The 20,072-nt window shown below is 43.9% G+C and overlaps 1 protein-coding gene across 1 annotated transcript in view; it reads right to left on the reverse strand.

Moving 5' to 3' along the window:
• Window positions 1–20,072, reverse strand: part of ADAMTSL1 (ADAMTS like 1) — an 863,772-nt gene that overhangs the window by 110,954 nt on the left and 732,746 nt on the right. The window contains 3 exon segments of the mRNA XM_014460878.2: window positions 10,735–11,869; window positions 12,929–13,082; window positions 18,343–18,522. Of these exon segments, the coding sequence (XP_014316364.1) occupies window positions 10,735–11,869; window positions 12,929–13,082; window positions 18,343–18,522 (1,469 nt within the window).

Genomic DNA, 20,072 nt, shown 5'->3' on the forward strand with positions numbered 1-20,072 from the left:
AAATCTCAGACATATGCCGAAGCAATTTCTTCACCGATACAGATCCTAGGGCATTGGAAACTAAAGAGAAAATAAACAAATGGGACTACATCAAAATAAAAAGTTTCTGCACAGCAAAAGAAACCATCAACAAAACAACAAGAAAGCCCACTACATGGGAGAACATATTTGCCAACATTATATCTGATAAGGGCCTAATCTCCAACATTTATAGGGGACTCATACAACTTAACAAAAGGAAGATAAACAATCCAATCAAAAAATGGGCAAAGGACCTAAATAGACACCTCTTAAAAGAGGACATTCAGAAAGCCAAGAGACATATGAAAACATGCTCAAGGTCGCTAATCATCCGAGAGATGCAAATCAAAACAACAATGAGGTACCATCTCACACCTGTCAGAATGGCTATCAACAACAAATCAACAAACGACAAGTGCTGGAGAGGATGTGGAGAAAAAGGAACACTTGTGCACTGCTGGTGGGAATGCAGACTGGTGCAGCCACTATGGAAGACAGTATGGAGTTTCCTCAAAAAGCTGGAAATGGAACTCCCATTTGACCCTGTGATCCCACTTCTAGGAATATATCCCAAGAAACCAAAAACACCAATCAGAAAGGATATATGCACCCCTATGTTCATAGCAGCACAATTCACCATAGCTAAGATTTGGAAACAGCCTAAGTGCCCATCAGTAGATGAATGGATTAGAAAACTGTGGTACATCTACACGATGAAATACTATGCTGCTGTAAAAAAGAAGGAACTCTTACCATTTGCAACAGCATGGATGGAACTGGAGAGCATTATGCTAAGTGAAATAAGCCAGTCAATGAAGGAAAAATACCACATGATCTCACTCATTCATGGATAATAGAGACCATTATAAACTTTTGAACAATAATAGATACAGAGGCAGAGTTGCCTCGAACAGACTGTCAAACTACAGCAGGAAGGCTGGGGAGGGTGGGGGGGCAGGGGGGGTGGTAAGAGATCAACCGAAGGACTTGTATGCATGCATATAAGCATAACCAATGGACATAAGACACTGGGGGGTAGGGGAGGCCAGGGGATTGTCAAGGGCGGGGGAAAAAAGGAGAAATATGTAATACTCTTTGAAATAATGTAAGCAATAAAAAAAAATAAAAGCATAATATGCTATTTTAAAAAAAAAGAATTAGTAAATAATAATATAAGAACAAACACTGTGTTTTACACACTCACAACTCTAAACCTACTTTTGCCCACCCTGTATATTTGTCTGTGCCCCTGGTATTAGATGTGGGGAAGAGTTACTTCAGAGGTCCTTGGCTAGTGTTGTACTCTAACCAAATGCTAATTGGTGTTAGCTTTTGCCTGAATCTCACCTCAACATGTGGTAGAGAGTAAGATGGCTCAATACGTGTTCAGTGTTTCTACAGCATAACTTAAAGGCAAGAAACTGTGTCATCTTGCTTGTGGTCTAGGGCTCTAAACACACACACACACTCAAACACACAGGCATAGGGCATCCACACTGTAAACATACAGAATAAGAGACACAAACACAGATCTAACAGTTATAATGTTTACAAGCGCCTATTATGTGCCTAGCACTGTGCATAGGTATAGCTGGGTATGTATATGTCAAGGTAGAGCAACAAATAGAAAAGGCTTTCTCTCAGATGTGCCAAAATAAAAACAAAAGCCTCATAGATGGAAGCCAGCTGGCAAAAGACTGAATGTTAATTTATGCTGGACTAGCTGACCCCAATGGCTTCTTTTCAAAACAATGGCAAGTCCATGTATTCAACTGAGGTTAAAAAAATCAATAAAAAGAAATAGATCTTGGAGCCAGACTACTTTGGGTTCAAATCCCAATTCCACGACTTATGAAGTGAATTTAGCATCTCTGTGCTTCCATGTCAACATTGGTAAAATGGGGATAGTAACCTCAAAGGGTTATTGTAAGAATAAATGAATACCTGTGAAACCATGAGAACAATGCCCAGCTCAAAGCGAGTGCTCATTAAATGTTAGCAATGACTATGATGGTTTCTCCATTGGCCTGAATGCATGTGTTTCAAATTGTACAGTTGTGAGCCACAGATCCTCAGTTTTCTGAATCTTCTCCAGTAGAGAACACTTTGGCCAGGCAGAGATGTTTAGCTGGGAGTGGGGATGACCCTGGAACTCCGCCATAATTGCACATTAGATACTAAAAATCCAGATTATGCAAAAGCATGCAAACTACATAGCAATTAGGAAATCTCCCTCCTAATCACAGGCATCCATCATCCCTCTGTTCATTCATTCATCAGTTTATCCTGTGTTGAGTGTCTATTATGATCTTGGAATGTCAAGAAAATAAGACTTTCTTAAACATCTGTCCTTGAGGAAGATTAACGTAATACAGAAGGTAATGTGGAAAAACATCTAGCTAATTCTAACGCACAGTGCCAGGGCTGAGACAGAGTACTACATATAGGATACCGTGTAGGTGGTGGAGGACGTGGTCTGACCGAGCTTTCTGTAAGGAAGGGTAGGCTTAGGCAGACAAAGTGGGTCAGAAGGCCCTAGGTAATTGCATAAACAGCAAGTAATCCGGTACTACCGAAGGGCAGAGCTCAGAGGGGTGAGGTTGGGGGTATGGCAAGAGATGAAGTGAGAGAGGCAGGCAGATGTCAGGTGTTCTCTATCATCCTAAGACATTTGGAACTTATCCTCAAGTGATGGCAAGCCATTACAAGGATTTTAAGCATGGACAGTTTTTCCTAGAAAGACGCTCTGGCAGTAACACATCAAATGATCTAGAGCAGGAATCAGTCAAGTTCTTCTGTGACAGGACAGAGAGTAAATACTTTAGACTTCGAGGGCCACCTACGGGGGTCTCTGTTGTATAGTCTGCTTTCTGTTTGTTTTTAAAAATGTAAACACCATTATTTTAATAACACTTTAAATAACCTGGGTTCAAGTCTCAGCTCTACCACTTATTAAGTGCGAGACCTTGAGCAAGTTAACCTAACTGCTCTGGGCTCAATTTCAATGGTTCTTTTAATAACTCTTTTAAAGCCATTTTTAATAACCCTTTAAAATATGTAAAAGCACTAACTGTAGTTTACCAATCCCTGGCCCACAGAAGTCAAGTATAGAGCCAGGAGGCTGTTGCAATCATCTAGAGCTGACAAAGGTAAACCAAAGTAGGGGCAGTGAGGACAGAGAAGAGCGCAGGGAAGAAGGAACCACGGAGAAGCTAGGACAGCCTAGAAATATTGTGGCTCAGGAAGCTGGATGGATGGTGTTTACTTTACTGAGCTAGGGTTTCAGGAGTTTAGTTTTAGATAGATGGAGTTGACCTATGTGTGGAGCATATGTGTTGGGATGTCCAGTCAATAGTTTTGCATATGAACTTCCCTGTGCCTTAATTTCCTGACCTGAAAATAGGGCAAATTATAATATATCCACCTAGTATGGTTATTATAAAAATTGAGTTAATATAGCTAGAGAAGTTTTTAAAAATTCCTGGTATATGGTGAGTGCCATGTAAACATTTAATTAACTCACTCCTAATGCCTTGGCAGGGCCAGACCAAATGATTTTGCGGGCCTTATACGGCCTGCTGCCTGGACATTCCCCACCCCTGTAATCTAAGCCGTCAAGTTTGTGGTCATTTGTTACAGCAGCCCTAGGAAACTAAAACAATAGGCATAGACAAAGAACAGACAACTCACAGAAGAAATAACAGTCAAGGAATATATACGTGTAAGATGTTTAACCTCACAGAAATGTAAATTAAAACAGAATGAGATCTTTCTGCCTGATGGATTGGCAGTTATTTTAAAGATAAATAGCATATAGAGTTGGCAAGAGTTTAGGCAGATTCTCTATAAGTAAAAGTATCAACAGGAACTTTTTAAGACAGTTGATTAATTTGGAAATATCTGTCAAAATGTTAAATATGCAGTCTTTAGCCAAGAAATTTCATGCCTAGAAATTTAATATACAGAAATATTAACACAAGTTCAAAGTAATTGGCTACTATGATTTTTTTACAGTATTCTTCTAGTGCAAATGTTCATTAATAGGGGATCAGTTAAATAAATTATGATACAACCATACAATAAAATACTATGTAACCATTAAATATAATCTGATAGATCTATATGTACTAACAGGTAAGGAAATTCAAAATACCCGAAGTTTTATTTTTTAAAAAAGCAAGCCGTAACCGATTTGGCTCAGTGGATAGAGCATCGGCCTGCGGACTCAAGGGTCCCAGGTTCGATTCTGGTCAAGGGCATGTACCTTGGTTGTGGGCACATCCCCAGTAGGGAATGTGCAGGAGGCAGCTGATCAATGTTTCTCTCTCATCGATGTTTCTAACTCTCTATCCCTCTCCCTTCCTCTCTGTAAAAAAGAAAGCAAAATACAGAACAGAATATTATCATTTATGTGAAATTTACATATCTCTATATAAAATCGTAATATGCAAATAGACCAAACAGTGGAACAACTGAACAAACAAAAAACCAGTCGCTATGACATGCGCTGAGCACCAGGGGGCACGCGTGGAAAAAATAGTTTTGCATATGAGTCTGGGGCTAGGTATATGAGAATCATTGCACACGGGGGAATGTTTGGGACACAGGAATACTTAGTGTTTATAGAAGGAGACTCCAAGGAAGGAGGATAACAGTTGGGTACAGGAAGAGAAATTCACAAAGACAACTGAGGAGGAATAACCAGAGACGCAGGGAGCAAACCAAGTATGCGCGGCTTCTGAAGTGGCCAGAACTTGTTTTAGGAAGAAGTGCTTAGCCTGTATCCAGTGTGCAGTGGCACACTGGCTGAACATCGCTGTTCTGGCATATAAGTTAGCTACGTTAGGGCTAAAAGAGTAATGTTTCAAACGACTCGGGCACCATTAATGCACCAGGCCCATGAGAGAGGCTAGAAAACTTCTCTTCCGATGGGCGACTACCAACTCTTTTAAAATAACGAGTAGCAAGTGCATAATTCTACTCTGAGGTTCACCTCCCTCCATTTCTCCTCTCAGCACTTCTTAAAGGTGACCCTTGAACCTCAGGTCTCAGAATGACCTGTCATGCTTGTTAAAATGCAAATTATGGGGCCCTGCTGTAGAAAGAATATCTGGGATAGGGCAGAAACATGCAGGAGTGAGCATTTCTAACAAGTTCCTGGTAATATTATGCACATTGATTTTGAGAACCCCTCCCCTATCCACTTTTTAAAAGTTTAGAAATCTGCCCTAGCTGGTTTGGCTCAGTGGACAGAGCATCGACCTGCGGACTGAAGGGTCCCGGGTTCAATTCCAGTCAAAGGCACATGCCCGAGTTGCAGGCTCGATCCCCAATTCAGGGCATGCAGGAGGCAGCCAATCAATGATTCTCATCATTGATGTTTCCATCTCTCTCTTTCTCTCTCTATTCCTCTCTGAAATCAATAAAAATATATTTAAAAAAAAGTTTAGAAATCTGAAGAGAAGTATTCTGCCTACTGGAGTTTAGTACAAACTTGGAGACTAAGTTATTTTATCCTATACCAGCACTTGTGTGTTTCTTAGTTTCTGAAGGGCAGTCACCTTGCCTTATTTATCATCTCACTGTCTGGTGCCTATCATTGTACTTAATGCCCAATAGATATTTGTGGAGTTAAGGGGATGAGTGCAAAGGCCCCTTACTAGTCCCTCCCACTATCCCAGCTTCCACTACTGTTCCTCTACTGGGGACCAAGCCCACAACCCAGGCATGTACCCTGGCCAGGAATAATGGGAGGATGCCCAACCAAATGAGCCACACCAGCCAGGGCCAATTAGGTCATTTTATTTTCTTGTCTAATAGCCTCCAAAATGCCCCTGAGGTACTCAGACTAAATGCTACCTTGACCTGTCTTGCTGGCTCAGGCTGTTTAGAGAGTCCTTGAATACACTGCAGAGTCCTACAGACCAATAGCCAGCTGAATCTTGCAGACTCTTTCAAGAAGATGGATTTGGGCACTAAGCAAAAACAGACTCACTGAACTACAAACTGGGCATTTCAGCACGTCTCCATTTGAAAACAAATGAGCATTTCTGAACCGCTACCGAACGCAGTAATGATGACAAGCAATGAAACCCAACACAAAAGAGGTCACCAACAGCCCATAGCAAAGCAGTCCCAGTGGCAGTTCCATGCCTCCTGCCTGCGCTGGGCAGATACATTCACTTTCTTTTCTCAGAAGAACTTGGGAAACTGTACAGAAACTAAACTCCAGCCGTATTTCTTACTTGCCACTTAAGTACATTGGAAAACTTATGAGGTCAAAGATCAGAAACCGAAATCTCTCATTTTTCCCACCTCATGCCATTCACCTGCATTAACAAACTCTGTCAAGCCTAAATCTAGAAAAAAATCTTGCCAGTGGCAAAAACTGTAAGACTATTTGCTCAGGTCCCTCATGTGCTTTCCCTCTTAATGCTACTCCCCACTCGCACCAAGGTTCTGGTGACTGAAGACACAGAATCTGCCCTCTTCTGTCCCAGCCCTCACACCTTTGGTATCGTTAGCACCTGGCCGCCATGTGTCTTTTCCTAGCAAAATACTGATGAAACGTTTAAAATCTGAAAGCCATTAGGGATAAACTCTCAATGCCCATTAAAGTAAAAATTAAAAGACGAAAGTAGTGTTTCTAAGTCGTATTTCAAGAATTATTGGTATTCCTGAGATTACTGGGCCAAAAAATCGTTCATTGATCAAAGGAGTACTTGGAAAACACTCATATACTATATTGTCTACTTGGAAAGTCACAACACACGCTGGAGTGCTTAAAGGATTTAAAAAGGAGGCGAAACCAAAATAATTTTCAATTGGGGGATAGTTAAATGCATTCAAGAACAGTAATCAGCTGTTTAAAAAAGATGATATAAATTTCTACACACTATTCTGAAATGTCTCCTAGACATGCTGCTGAATAAAAATTAAATCAAAATTCTAAACATGAATAATAGTCCATTAAAAACCTCCAAGTTCTGTGTGTGTATGTTTTATATGCAATACAATAAAATATATATAAATTCCAAAAGGATGTATACCAAATTATTAAGAATGACAGCCCCCCGGGAATAGGGCTGGGGGGCAGAGGGAGACTTATAGATTTAGGTATTATTTGAATTGCTTTATAGCCCCTTTATTACTTTTATAATAAAAAACAAGCACTATATTAAAAAAGAGAAGTAAAAATCGAGCAGTAAATACATCTGTTTAGCTTTAAGTGAGCACGTCCCAACTCATGTGATCAAGGAACCCGTTTTGTGGAGTGCGCAGAAACAACTTGTGCAACAAATTTTTAAGTTACTGCACCCAAGGCTCTCCCCACTCCCTGCTAGCATATGGGTTTTCACCTTCTGTGACCTTCCGTAAATGAGTGAAGGAGATAGAAGGGACTTCAGAGGTGGTCATGGACACTCCCCTCACTTTTGCAATGAAGGGGCTAAGGCAGTGGTCGGCAAACTGCGGCCCCTTGAGTGTGGCTCTTCCACAAAATACCACGTGCAGGCGCGCACGTACAGTGCGATTGAAACTTCGTGGCCACACTCAAGGGGCCAAAGAGCCGCATGTGGCTCGCCAGCCACAGTTTGACGACCACTGGGCTAAGGTAATGAAGAGAAGGGCCTTGGCCTGAATCCCCTAATCCTCACCTGGGTCCTTACACATCTTTCTTGTAATCACCAGGTGAATTAGATGGGCCATGAACTTTGAATTTCATTAAAAAACTCATTAAATTTTTAAAAAATCATTAAAAAAACCTCCAGGACTCAAGAAAATTGTCAGGACCTCTGAGTAAGCCCTGGCCTCAACGTGCTCCCTGCAGTTCCAGGCACAGTGCAGGGGAGTCCTAAGGACCCCTCCTTCTTCCCAACGGCCTATCTTGTTCTACAGCTTTTTAGGAGGAGGTAAGTGCCGTTGAAAGGAAGGGACCCTAGTCCTGGCTGGTTTAGCTCCGTGGATAGAGCGTCGGCCTGCGGACTAAAGGTTCGATTATGGTCAAGGGCACATGCCTGGGTTGTGGGCTCAATCCCCAGTGGGGGGCGTGCAGGAGACAGCCAATCAATGGTTCTCTCTCATCATTGATGTTTCTATCTTTCTCTCCCTCTCCCTTCCTCTCTGAAATCAATAAAACATATTTAAAAAAACAAAAACAAAGGAAGGGACCTTGGAAACAGCTGGTAGAAAACAGCAAGGGTCTTGCAGCAACTTGGGATTCCGGTGAAGATACATAGAAGCATAAATGTCCTCATTCCCTCAAACAGCATGGGGTTGAGCTGGGCAGGACTGGCTTTGAATCTAATCTCTTGATTCTGCCTTTCACGCACTAACATTAAGTTCCTTAACTGGGCGCCTCAGTTTCCTCATCGCTGAAATGGGGATAATAGCTTGTACGTCACACCTTGTGGTAGATATTAACTAAGATGAGGGCTAGGAAGGTTGCTAGCATATGGGGCACAGCATATGTAGTCAAGAAATGTGACTTCCCACCTTTTCCCTCACACAGCCAGCCGCTGCTCCATTCAATCTTTACGCTACCAATCCTGGGCGACAGGCCCAGGGGATCTGCATAAAATGTACCTACACTGGAGGAAATGGCTGTCTGGTGGAGGAGACGACATGATTTGGGCACAGTGGGTGTGGCAGGTGCACTGACAGAGGTGAGTTCCACTGTACCACCCACCTGAGCACCAGGGCACCATCAGCCTGGGGGCCTGACACTGGAGCTGCCTCTCAGTGTCCCAGTGACCTCAAGGGATTCACTACAGCTTTGGTGTGACCCACAGATTTGTTGTAAACATCGCCTGGATCATAGCAGTTAAGCTGATCAAGGGAAGTATGAGCTGGGGAAGACCACACTGCAAATAAGTGGAGAGGTTAGGAGCAGAGGATCTCAAGCCACGCTGCCCACATTCAAACCCTTCCCCAGTGTTTTTTTATTTTTTAAAATTAAACAAAATAATTCCTTTGAAACACTGAGCACAGTGGTCTGGTATATAGTAAGAGCACACAGGGAAACAGAACTATTATTGAAGCTATTTGGTATGGAAGTACTAAGGCTGAGAGGCAATGTTATTGATAATTTAAAGGCACAAAAAGATGTGGGCACGGTGGACATTGTTACTTTTGTTCACCAAATCACAGAAGAGTGGACAGAACTACTCTTTAGAATCATAGGAACTTGGTATCAAATCCTCGGTCTGGCTGTTACTAACGTGATGTTGGGTGAGTTGCTGAACCTTGATATTCTATGCAGAACTAGAGGATAATGTCAATCTTGTGGACCATTAGAATAACAAATGCAGTTACATAGAAATAAACCTGGCACACCGCCTGGCACAATAAATACATCCTGGTTTCTTTCCTTCCTTTCCCAAAACTAGCAAACCAGAGAGGAGGGGTAGCCAAACAAGAGTGTTTAGAAGTACGTATATTTGATGAAAAGATCATTCCCCATGGATTCAGAGATGATAAAAAGTTAAAATGAGGATTCTGGACTAGAGGACCTTAAAGGTTCCTCTCCCATACATCGTCTATGATTCTTCAAGTGACAATGTTATTTTTGCCACATATCTTAGCTCTATCACCTAATCAATATGATCTTGTGTCCTCTTCTGTAAAATGTGGATAAAAAACTGTGCCCACTTCTCAGGGCTACTGTTGAAATTTAGTGAGATAAAGCCCATAAAGTATTTATACTTGCCTGGCAGATAGCCACTACTCATTAATGCGGCTATCATTGCTATTGTCAGGGCCACTATAAAGATTAAAAGAGACATTGAATATAGAAGTCACGTGACAGTACTTGGCACATAGGTGGTGTACAAAATATATATATTTTTTAGCCTTCTCCCCTTTTAAAAAATATATTTTTTATTGATTTCAGAGAGGAAAGGAGAGGGATAGAGAGACAGAAACATCAATCATTGATTGGCTGCCTCCTGCATGCCCCTCTCTGGGGATTGAGCCAGAAACTAAGGCACATACCCTGACTGGGAATCAAACCGTGACCTCTTGGTTCACAGGTTAATGCTCAATCACTGAGGCACACAGCTGGGCATTGTTGCTTCTAATACCCCTCTTGATTTTACATTACTAATGGCTATGGCCCAAACCAGTAATACATGCTGTCATTCCAGTAATGACACATCCAAACAGAGCCACCAAGAGATATTAGGATAATTATTCACAGTTTTGCCAGGGATAAAAGCTCTCTGGAACAAACAGCCATGTCCAGCCCCGACAGAGGCCAGGCTCTGCCTCGAGGAGCAGCAGGTGCGTCTGCACTCTCTCCCCAGCCCTGGGAGCTACACACGTGGAGTCAATATCTGGGGGGTTAATAGTTCATCTCACAAAGACCTAAATAATAAATAATGCCTTGTCCCGAAACCACCGCTTTCTGTCCAAAGTTCAAAGCTCTCCAGTGAGTATCTCATTAACTGTTGGGATCCTCTGGGGATCCGGGTGGAGAGGCATTGCTGCTATTACCTTATAAAGATGAGAGTGTACAGTTTAGAGAAATTAAATGCCGTGTCTTTGCTCCAACAGTCCATCAGTGCTGACAGAGGGCCCGGAACCCTGGGTGCGACCCCTGAGCCAGGGCTTTAAGTCCCACCCTCGGAAGCACCTTGAAAGAGCGAACCGGGGGCCTTGGAAAGATGTGGCCCTTTGCCCCCCTCCCTCCCTAGACCAGGAAAGGGCAAGGCTCACCTGTCACTGAACTGAACCTCCTCGCCGTTCCTGGCCCAGCTGATGGTGGGCCGAGGGTTGCCCACGGCCTCGCAGTGCAGCAGCACACTCAGGGTCCCGCTGGCCAGGGCCACCGTCTGCCCAAGGTGGGTGACCACTTCGGAGGCGGAGAGCTGCTGGGCGGCCGAGATCTTCCGCAGGATGGTGGGCTTGCGGTGCGGCCGGCGGGAGCCACCGGCCGCCTCCCCGGAGGAGGAGGCGGCGGCGCGGAGCAAGCTGCTGAAGCTGGACACGGCCTTGCGAGGCGGGATGGCCACGGGGGGAATCCGCTGCTCGGACGGCTTGAGGAGGGCGTCCCGGTGCTCCCCGTGGCTGCGGAAGATGTCCTGGGCCAGCTGGGCCACCAGGTGCTTGCTGTAGACGTCGCGCAGCTCCTCGGGCTGCTGGGACAGGTTCCGCAGGATGTCATCCAGGCGCTGCTGCTCGGCCACGATGGTGAAGGGCAGGTGCAGCAGCGCCTGCTCGGCGTTCGGGTCCTCCTCGGAGGACGCGTTCCTTTCCGCCGAGTCCTGTGCCTCCCACGCGGCCAGCAGCTCGCCCGGCCAGCCGCCCTGCTCCAGCAGCCGGGACACCAGCTCATCGTAGCGGCTGCCCGCGTCTGCCGCGGCCAGGCCCCGCTTCTCAGCCTTGCTGCCGTTGGAGAAGATCCCGTTCTGGTGCTTGTGGGTCTGCAGGGCCTCCTTGGGGTGGGCCTTCCTCACCCGGGGGGCCTCTTCCTCGCTCCTCGGGCCCCCGGGCCGGGCCACGAGCTTCTGGTTGCCTCCGATGAGCTTAATCCCGAACTGCTCCCGGGCCGGGCCGGCGGAGCAGGTGTAGATGCCGGCATCGGCGGGCTTGAGGCGGTGGATCTTTAAGTAGCCGAAAGGGGCCACGGTGACGTGGGCGGAGCTGATGAGGTGCTGGCCGTCCTTCTCCCAGGTGATGAGCGGCTTGCGGAAGCGCCTCGTGGGGCACCGCAGCACCACGGTGGTCTTGGGGAGCAGGTACGCGAACCCGCCCACCACGAAGTGCAGCTTCCTCTGCCTGCGGGTCTGGATGTATACCTTTCTGGCCGCCTCAATGTGCGGGCTGTGCTTTGTGGATGGCCTCCCGGGCCCTGGAACGAAAGGGAACAGACAGACGGACAAATGGAGAGCAGAGAGACATGAGAGTGAGATGCAGGGACAAGCCAGAGGGAAAAAAGAGAGTGGGAAGGGAAGAGAAAAAGAAAGGAAGGGACAAAAGAGAGAAGAGGTGGTGAAGAAGGTGCTTCAGAGTTGCCTTATGTTTAACTGGAGGAACTGGCTACCAGCTGTGCATCATCAAGCTGCCGCCACAATAAAAACCCGAGAAGAATGAGCTGCAGTGGGGCTCTCGCCCCGCTGGGTCTTTCTGTCCCTAGAGCAGTGGTTCTCAACCTTGGCTGCACATTAGAATCGCCTGGGAATCTTTTTAAAATCCTGATTTCTGGGCCTCATCCTCCGGAAAGTCTGTTTCTTTGTTACTAATGTTGTGGCCCCACCCCATAACAAAGACACAGAATTTCTGGAGGATGAGGCCTGGAAATCAGGATTGTAAAAAGATTCCCAGGTGATTCTAACGTGCAGCCAAGGTTGAGAACCACTGCCCTAGAGGCTGGGATGCAGGGTTCTAGATGCAGGGGGTTCCAGGGGGAAGCAGTTCCTCTCATTAAAAGGACTTAGAAATGAGCATCATTGAAAAGAGGCAGAGGACAAAGGGAAGGGGAATGTCCCCCTCCCACGGTTATCCTTTGCACCCGCAGAGCACCAGAACCCTTGCGGCCCTGGGGGGAGGAGAGCTCAGAAGTGTTCCAACTCTAGGGATTAATATTAAAGAGAACAAATCTGTTCCGAGTAGTTTAAAACCCCAGTGAGGATAACATGAGCCTTCATTAGTAGTAGGCTGCCTCCAGCTTCCAGATCGCCTTATGTCCGCCAGTGAACTTTGCTCTCCCTCTTGCAAACTGTTTTTCCAGGAGAGAAGAGAATCTCACCTGGTCACCAGTAATTAAGATTCCTTTCCATCTCCAGCTGAGCTCCCCAGCCTGCTGCCTTCCAGGGCCCAACAATCTCCCAGCAGCCTGGGCTTAGGGAAGGTCACTGTGTGTTTCCACGTGGGTTTCATCTCCCCATCCCCAGAGCTCTGAGGTACTCACTTGCACAGATTGCCAGCATACAGGGCCTGATTGAGGAAGAGAACGGCAGGGGAGGGCACAGGGAGGAATTGACAATAGCCGAGACCCCGGTTTTCAGCACCTTCCTGCAAATGGCACTCCGAGTCTGGGTGCCCTCGCCGCAGCTCGTGGAACACTGATGGAGAGAAAGGCCAAATGCGTGTAAATGTAGGGAACTACAGGCAAATGGGCTTTTGTAAGAGTTCTCAAACTCACCAACACATGAGAAAAGTTATTTGAAATCTGCAATAGTCGCTGAGAGAGAGAGAGAGAGAGAGAGAGAGGGAGGATATTACTCGACAACGTGTGAAGACATGTCCATATTGCAGCCACATAACATTTTCTACTGTAAGGTTTCCTGTAGACATTTCACCTGTTTTGGTATGTGGCCTGGGCTTTAGAGTTACAGAGTTAGAGTCCACTGTTCAAATCCATCTTAGTTTTTCACTACTTGGCAAGTGACTTAAACTGTCTGAGGCTATTGCCACTTCTTGTGCTTATTTTGCAAGGTTGGGCATTAAATGAGGTAATATATTTCAAATGTCATACACAGAACTGGCATTCAATGCTAATTCCTTTCTCCTTTCTTCACAAATAAGTTAAAATATTTTAATGTCAAGTATCAGATAATTGTTATATATCTACATCATTTGAGGTGAGGTGCTAGATAGTTCCTAATGTCAAGGGGCTGTCATCAAATGAAGGAAAAAACACAAATACGTTAATAAAATGAAATAATACTTTAGGGAAAGAAATCAAAAGCACATTGAGATACCACTTCATATTCATTAGAATGGCCATCATAAAAAGGACAGGTAATAATAAGTATTGGTGAGGATGTGGAAAAATTAGAGCCTTCATAGATTGCTAGTAGGAACATAAAATAGCATAGCCCTCTTGGAAAACAGTGTAATAGTTTTCTTTTAAAAAATTTTTTAAATAGTTTCTTAAAAAGTTAAATATAAATTTACCATGAAATCCAGCAATTTTACTCTTAGGTATCTACCTAAGAGACATGAAAACATACATCCATACAAAGACTTGTATGTTAATATTCATAACAACATATTCATAACAGACAAAAAGGGAAACTCAAATGTCCATTAATTGGGAAATGGATACACAAAATGTGGTATATCTATAAAATGGAATATAATGCTATCATAAACAGGAATTTAGTTCTATGTGCTACAACATGAATAAACCTTGAAAACATGCTAAATTAAAATTTATAGTATTCAAATTATACTTCAGTTAAGCTGTTTAAAGAGTCAAATAGTAATAAAAATTTTAGTAAAAATACAAAACTAAAAGACACATGAAGTATTATAAAATTAATTCTAACAATTGTTGAATGCTTATGGTACACTGGGGATTTCCTGACCTAGGTCTTGAACATGGGTGGATCTGGACAGGTGTAGAGAACCAGGGATAAGCATGGGAGACAGGGAAATAACCAGATCAAAGGTAGAACCGTTCAGTGCAGAAGTCCAAGGCAGGTTTGGGGGCAGAACTCAACCTCTTTTGAGCAGAAGGATCCTATCGAGAGCGTCAGGAGTTCAAGAGGCCAGACGTTGGAGACTTTTAATTTTTCAGACAGGAGGTTTGGAATTGGTCCATAAAGCAAAGAGGAGCCATTGAAGGGAGGAGTGAAATGATGAAAGAGGTGTTTTGAGAAGGTTAATCTGGCAACAGTGTCCGGGAGGGATGGGAGTAGGAGATGGATGGCAGGTAGGGCTATCAGTTAAGGAGGCTGCCACAGTAGTCCAGGCTTGAGATGATAAAGGCCTGAACTAGGGTCATGGCAGGTTGCCATGGTAACTTAAAAAATGACAGTAAAAGCCAAAATATATTATCTTATCTTTTCAAGTATTATATGCTAGCCCATTGAAATAAACTATTCCATGCAAAGTTCTATGATCTACACTACTCTGAGAGACATTTAAGATGCAAAAAATGGGGATGAGAGTCAAACCTATTGATTTTGTTCCCCGATGATTATAGATTCCAGATTCCACTCATCCCTTATTTTATTGTAAATGACAGCACCAAATCCAGGGATCAGGTAGAATAGAGGTAAAGAGCCTGGAAAATTTGAAAGCATGGTCATTTTAGTGCTGCTTAGTAGAAAAATAGACTGCATGTCAGACGATTAATTTATGATATTGGTCAAGTCTAATTCTTTCTCTAGGTTCAATTTCCACATTGCTAAAATACAAAAACTAAGCTAGAGCAGGGAGTTTCAAACTGTGTTTTATAACTATGTTAAGTAAGTGATTTAGGGGCTTCTCATATGAACTGGAGACCCAACCATTGGAAATCTGGGACCACTACCCACACTTCAACCAAAATAGCTCTGACTTGATCTGTTTTAGATTTCTGGCTTCATAGTAACATTTCAATTTAAAAAGTTTCAATTTAAATAGTGCTGTGATTTTAATTTTTAAAAGAACAACTAGGCTATAGGTTCTTCTAAGTTCCCTCTAGCTTCAAAATATACTACTCTGACTTTAATTTCTTTTATATTTTTTTTGAGGGGGGCGGGAACAACTTCCCTAAAAATATGATTTAAAAATATTTGCTAGCTAACTCTTTCAGGAGATGGAACAGTTTCTTTTACACAAAAGAGGTAAGGCCTTTTGAGGGTCTTATTATCAGAGAAGAATCTGAGAGTAATTTTATTTAAGGTGTCTAAACATTTGGCTTAATTCTGTCTCTGAGGGATTCTGTGAAGTAACCAGGAGAGTGAGGCAGATAGTGGAGGATAAAGACACTCATAGATCATCCAGGTCTTCCTTTCTCCAAGGGGACTGTGGGGTGTATGTGTGGAATGCAGGTCTCATCTCATCCATGGGGCCCAGAGAAGGGCTGTTGGGATGACAGGGCCAACTGGAGCCTCTGTGAACACCTCCAGGGGCACTTTTGTATGGCACCAGTGTGAGTTTCATCTCCTTGAGTCGGTGATCACTTCCCACCATTCTCAGCCCCTCCCCAATGTTTGGAATTTCGATTCACCAACCCAGATAACTCAGAATCTAATAACATCCCTTCGATAATCACAAATGATTTCTAGTTCCCACAATGCAACTTCCTCCTCCTAGGAAGACTGATAAGGGCTGAGGAGGTCTATGCCATGACCCCTGTTCTAACCAGTCAAGGTGAGTCCTTTCTTTTATTACCTCTCTTCCTGACAATGGGCAGGGATGGGAGAGAATCATAGCAATAACTGTGGGTAACTTTTACTAGGCACAAAACACTTTATATGCATCATTTAGTTTAAGCCTCCTGATAATCACAAAGGTGGACACTATGATTATCTCCAATATTTAGATAAGTGAACTAAGGCCAAGAAAGGTTAAGTAGCCCAAGGATATTAGAGCCTTCATACATTGCTGGTGGGAATGTGAAATACAACCAGTAAGTAGTAGGGGCAGCATTAGAACCTAAGTTTGCCTCAACTCTTCACCACACATGACACTGTTGTAAAGGTCTGCTCTACTTAGTGGTTCCCATGGGACCTCAATTCAGCACTCTTCTTTCCTGAGTGACTGATCACAAGGGTTCCTCCTTCAAATCTGCAGGCCAAAAAGGACATGTTCTGAATTCTGTGTCCCATATGCTCAGGGACTACAAAGTCCAGGAACATGGGAGGACAATTATAATCACACAGTCAGCATTCCATTCATGGCAGGCTATCACCCATGGACGTAGGAGAGCAATACCTTTTGCAGTACACCCTGGGAGGAGGTCATCTGCAGCCACGTACTTGGCAAATGCATCAGGGCTCTTTTCTGCCCTGCTATATTTATTATGACTTTTTTCATATATAATCATCGTTCCATGGGAAAATTTTCACTACCATATTCATGTACACACACACACACACACACACACACACACAAATACACACATTCTCATTCTACACACTTTTTTCCTTTATCCTGTTTCTAAAACATGAAATTTTATTGTTCTAAGACATTTGGGGTGAGAAACCACCAGAAGGCAATTTTACTGCTAAATTATAAAACCTATGATAATGTAGGCTAACTCTCATTATCAATGTCCTTAGCAGGCCTCATGTGATGGAACTCTATATGGCAGTGGTTCTCAACCTTCTGGCCCTTTAAAATCAGTTCCTCATGTTGTGAACCAACCATAAAATTATTTTCGTTGCTACTTCATAACTGTAATGTTGCTACTGTTATGAATCGTAATGTAAATATCTGATATGCAGGATGGTCTTAGGCGACCCCTGTGAAAGGGTCGTTCGACTGCCAAAGGGGTCGCGACCCACAGGTTGAGAACCGCTGCTATATGGGTTGATAAAATGTGGGATGAGAATTCTAAGAACCTATGTTGATAGAGCTGGCATCTTAATTTTCAGAGGCAGCTTCCCCCGCTGTGGAGGCAAGTGCCCTGTGATGTATTTCAGCCAGCAGCAGCTCCACCCTGTGACGTGTATATCAAGCAAAGAAGACAAAGGAGTCAGCAAAGCCAATTCAAATGCTGCCTTATGCAAAAAAGAAATAAAAAATAGTGGAGAGGGCCTTGAATCTGGGTTTGACACTTCACTTCAGGCCTAGTGATTCTGTTCTTGGCTAAATTTGCTTGAGGGGCAACAATTTGGGGGAAAAGGGGCTTCTCTACGGAAGACACACAGGCCTGTTGTAGGCAATTGAGAAAGATGTGGGGGCTGAAAACGATCAGTTGAAGCTGGGTTTAAATGAATGAATTGATGCTAGTGTTAGAATAGGAATTATTTAGACAAATAGATTAGTTGGGGACATATCCCTAACTTTTGAGGCAAGTCAGGAATGGTGAAGGCTGTTGCAATCATCTCCCTAAAAGCAAGAGGGGAAATCAAGTTATCTTGCTGGGAAGTTGTTGAAGTTTTGGAGCCAGGAACCTGACAGGAAAGAGGCAAGATTTCCTTGGCCTTCTTTTCCTGATAAGTCATGTTCCTGATTTTCTAGTAACGTGGAAGAGAAGAACTTGAGAGGCTTCGCCCTTCCTAAGTAGAGACTAGAAACATCCTGGAGTAGGAGGTGCAGGGAGGTCAGGAAGACACCTTTGGAGATAGAGGGAGAAGCAGACTATGTTCTGAGAAGAATCCTGGGCCCGAATAGCATGAGTGAGGCCTGGTTTTGCTCCATGAGGAACTTGTTTATAATTGCATGCTTCAGATTGCTGAATAAGGGCTGGCTGCTTAACTCACGTCCCTGTAGACTAGTTAAAAGTTAGTCACACAGGATGGTGTAAGTGGTTACAATAATACGGCTCCATAATGTTAGGAGGATTATTTTGTTCTGTTCTCGCCTTCTATATGTATCTACTTGGGGTGCCTTCTTTTCCTCCTTATTTATGCCTCTTTCATCATCTCCTTCTACCACACGTACCTCTGACCAGTCAGAGAGGAGCCACTCGCTGGGACAGTCCTCTTTCTTGCAGGCTTGCTGGGAGGCCAGTTTTGAGGCTGAACAGAAGGTCTCAGGAAGCTCCAGGAAGCTGCCATCGGCCATGCGCTGCTTGCAAAGCACCTCACGCCTCTGGACGCCCCCTCCGCAGGTCCTGGAGCACTGGGCAGGGAAGGAAAGTCAACCCAACATAAGGAAGTGGCGTGTTTGAGTGTCCAGTTTTGCCTTGGCCTTGGCCTTGGCCGAGTAAAGAGCAAAAAAAGAAAAATACAGAAAAAGAAGATAAACCAGAAACCAGCCCAAAGGATTTCGCTTCCTCTCCGTGAAATACAGTTTGGAGCAAGAGCTACACCCTCCACTCTTAATCTCAAGTATTTAACTAGAGCGCCAAGGAATTTGAAGAGCATTTAAATCTTAGAAAGTTGCATTTAAAGGATGATTTGCAGCCACCCAAGACAACTGGTTTAAAAGGTTAGTATAATGGAGTGTTAAGCATATTTACGATCCAGTGAAAATAATCTGTGCTGCTTCCTGAAAGAATAAGAGCTCCGCCTGCCATCGGTGTAAATCTGGAGGAACTAATCTGCAGAGAAGGCAGCCCTTTCTGAGTGTGCGCACCCACGCTACCACATCGGAGGGGCAGAGGGGCGTTAAACGCGAGGCCTGGTTTGCTGAACTCCCCGGGAACACTTTTCTTGTTGGAGTTGTGATTTCTTAGGGCAGTGGGAGCAAGAGCCACTGATATTTGGGATACAAGAAACACAGCCTTATTTCAGTGGTTTTCAGCAGGACCCCAAACACACTGTCTACATGTAACTCCTAGTTATAATCCACTTGCATGAGGAGGGAGAGAGGACCCCAGCGGCATAGAGTGTTGACTGTTATTGCAAGTATTTGCCCTTCTCTTGCAATAGCAAAGGGGCCCCCAATTCGTAGCTGGACACATGACGTTTCAGCCTACAGAATAGATGTGGCCACCTCCCCTGAAGGTAGAAATGGCCAGGTGACCAGGTGCTGCCCCTGCTCCGGCAGTGGCCACTTAGAACTTGGGGTCTGTGTTCAGTGCACTGAATTCAGAACTGCAAGGGACATTTGTGTCCCCAGATGAAGGTAGGGTGTGTGGTGAGACATGTCCTTGAGTATAATTTGCAGGCTGTGTGGCCCAGCTGCCATCCATTCCTCAATGGTCCCAACCTTAGATGCTTTTTTAAATTGCCTGGGTTTTGTTTTGTTTTGTTTTGTTTTGTTTTTTTTATAAAGTACATTTAATCAGAAACTTAATCATTAAAGCAGAAACTCTGGGAGATGGGTCTCAGATATCAGTTTTTTAAATCAAACAAAAAAATTCTCCCAGGTAATTCTGCAACCAGGGCTGAGAATCATCTCTCAAAGAATGCCCCTTTGCCATTTCCAATGGGAATAAGGTAAACATAGAGGCCTAGGTTAGAACCAGTGGTTGTTTGGATCACACTGGAGCAGAAGTGCCCTTTGTCGGTAGTTGTGAATGGCTTGAGGTCACAGAGCTACTGAATAATGAAGTTAGAAAGACTATGAACTTAGTCTTGTTAGGCTTTTATTAAAAAAAGTTTTTATTATATTTTTTGCTGTGTTTCTTTACTTTTCAATTTTATTTTCTTTATTTTTAAATTTATCTCTATTGTTGAAAGTATTACATGTGCCCTCCTTTTCTCCCCCATTGAGTCCTTCTATTC

Source organism: Myotis lucifugus, unplaced genomic scaffold (genome assembly GCF_000147115.1).
Source record: "Myotis lucifugus unplaced genomic scaffold, Myoluc2.0 scaffold_144, whole genome shotgun sequence".
Lineage (NCBI taxonomy): Eukaryota > Metazoa > Chordata > Mammalia > Chiroptera > Vespertilionidae > Myotis > Myotis lucifugus.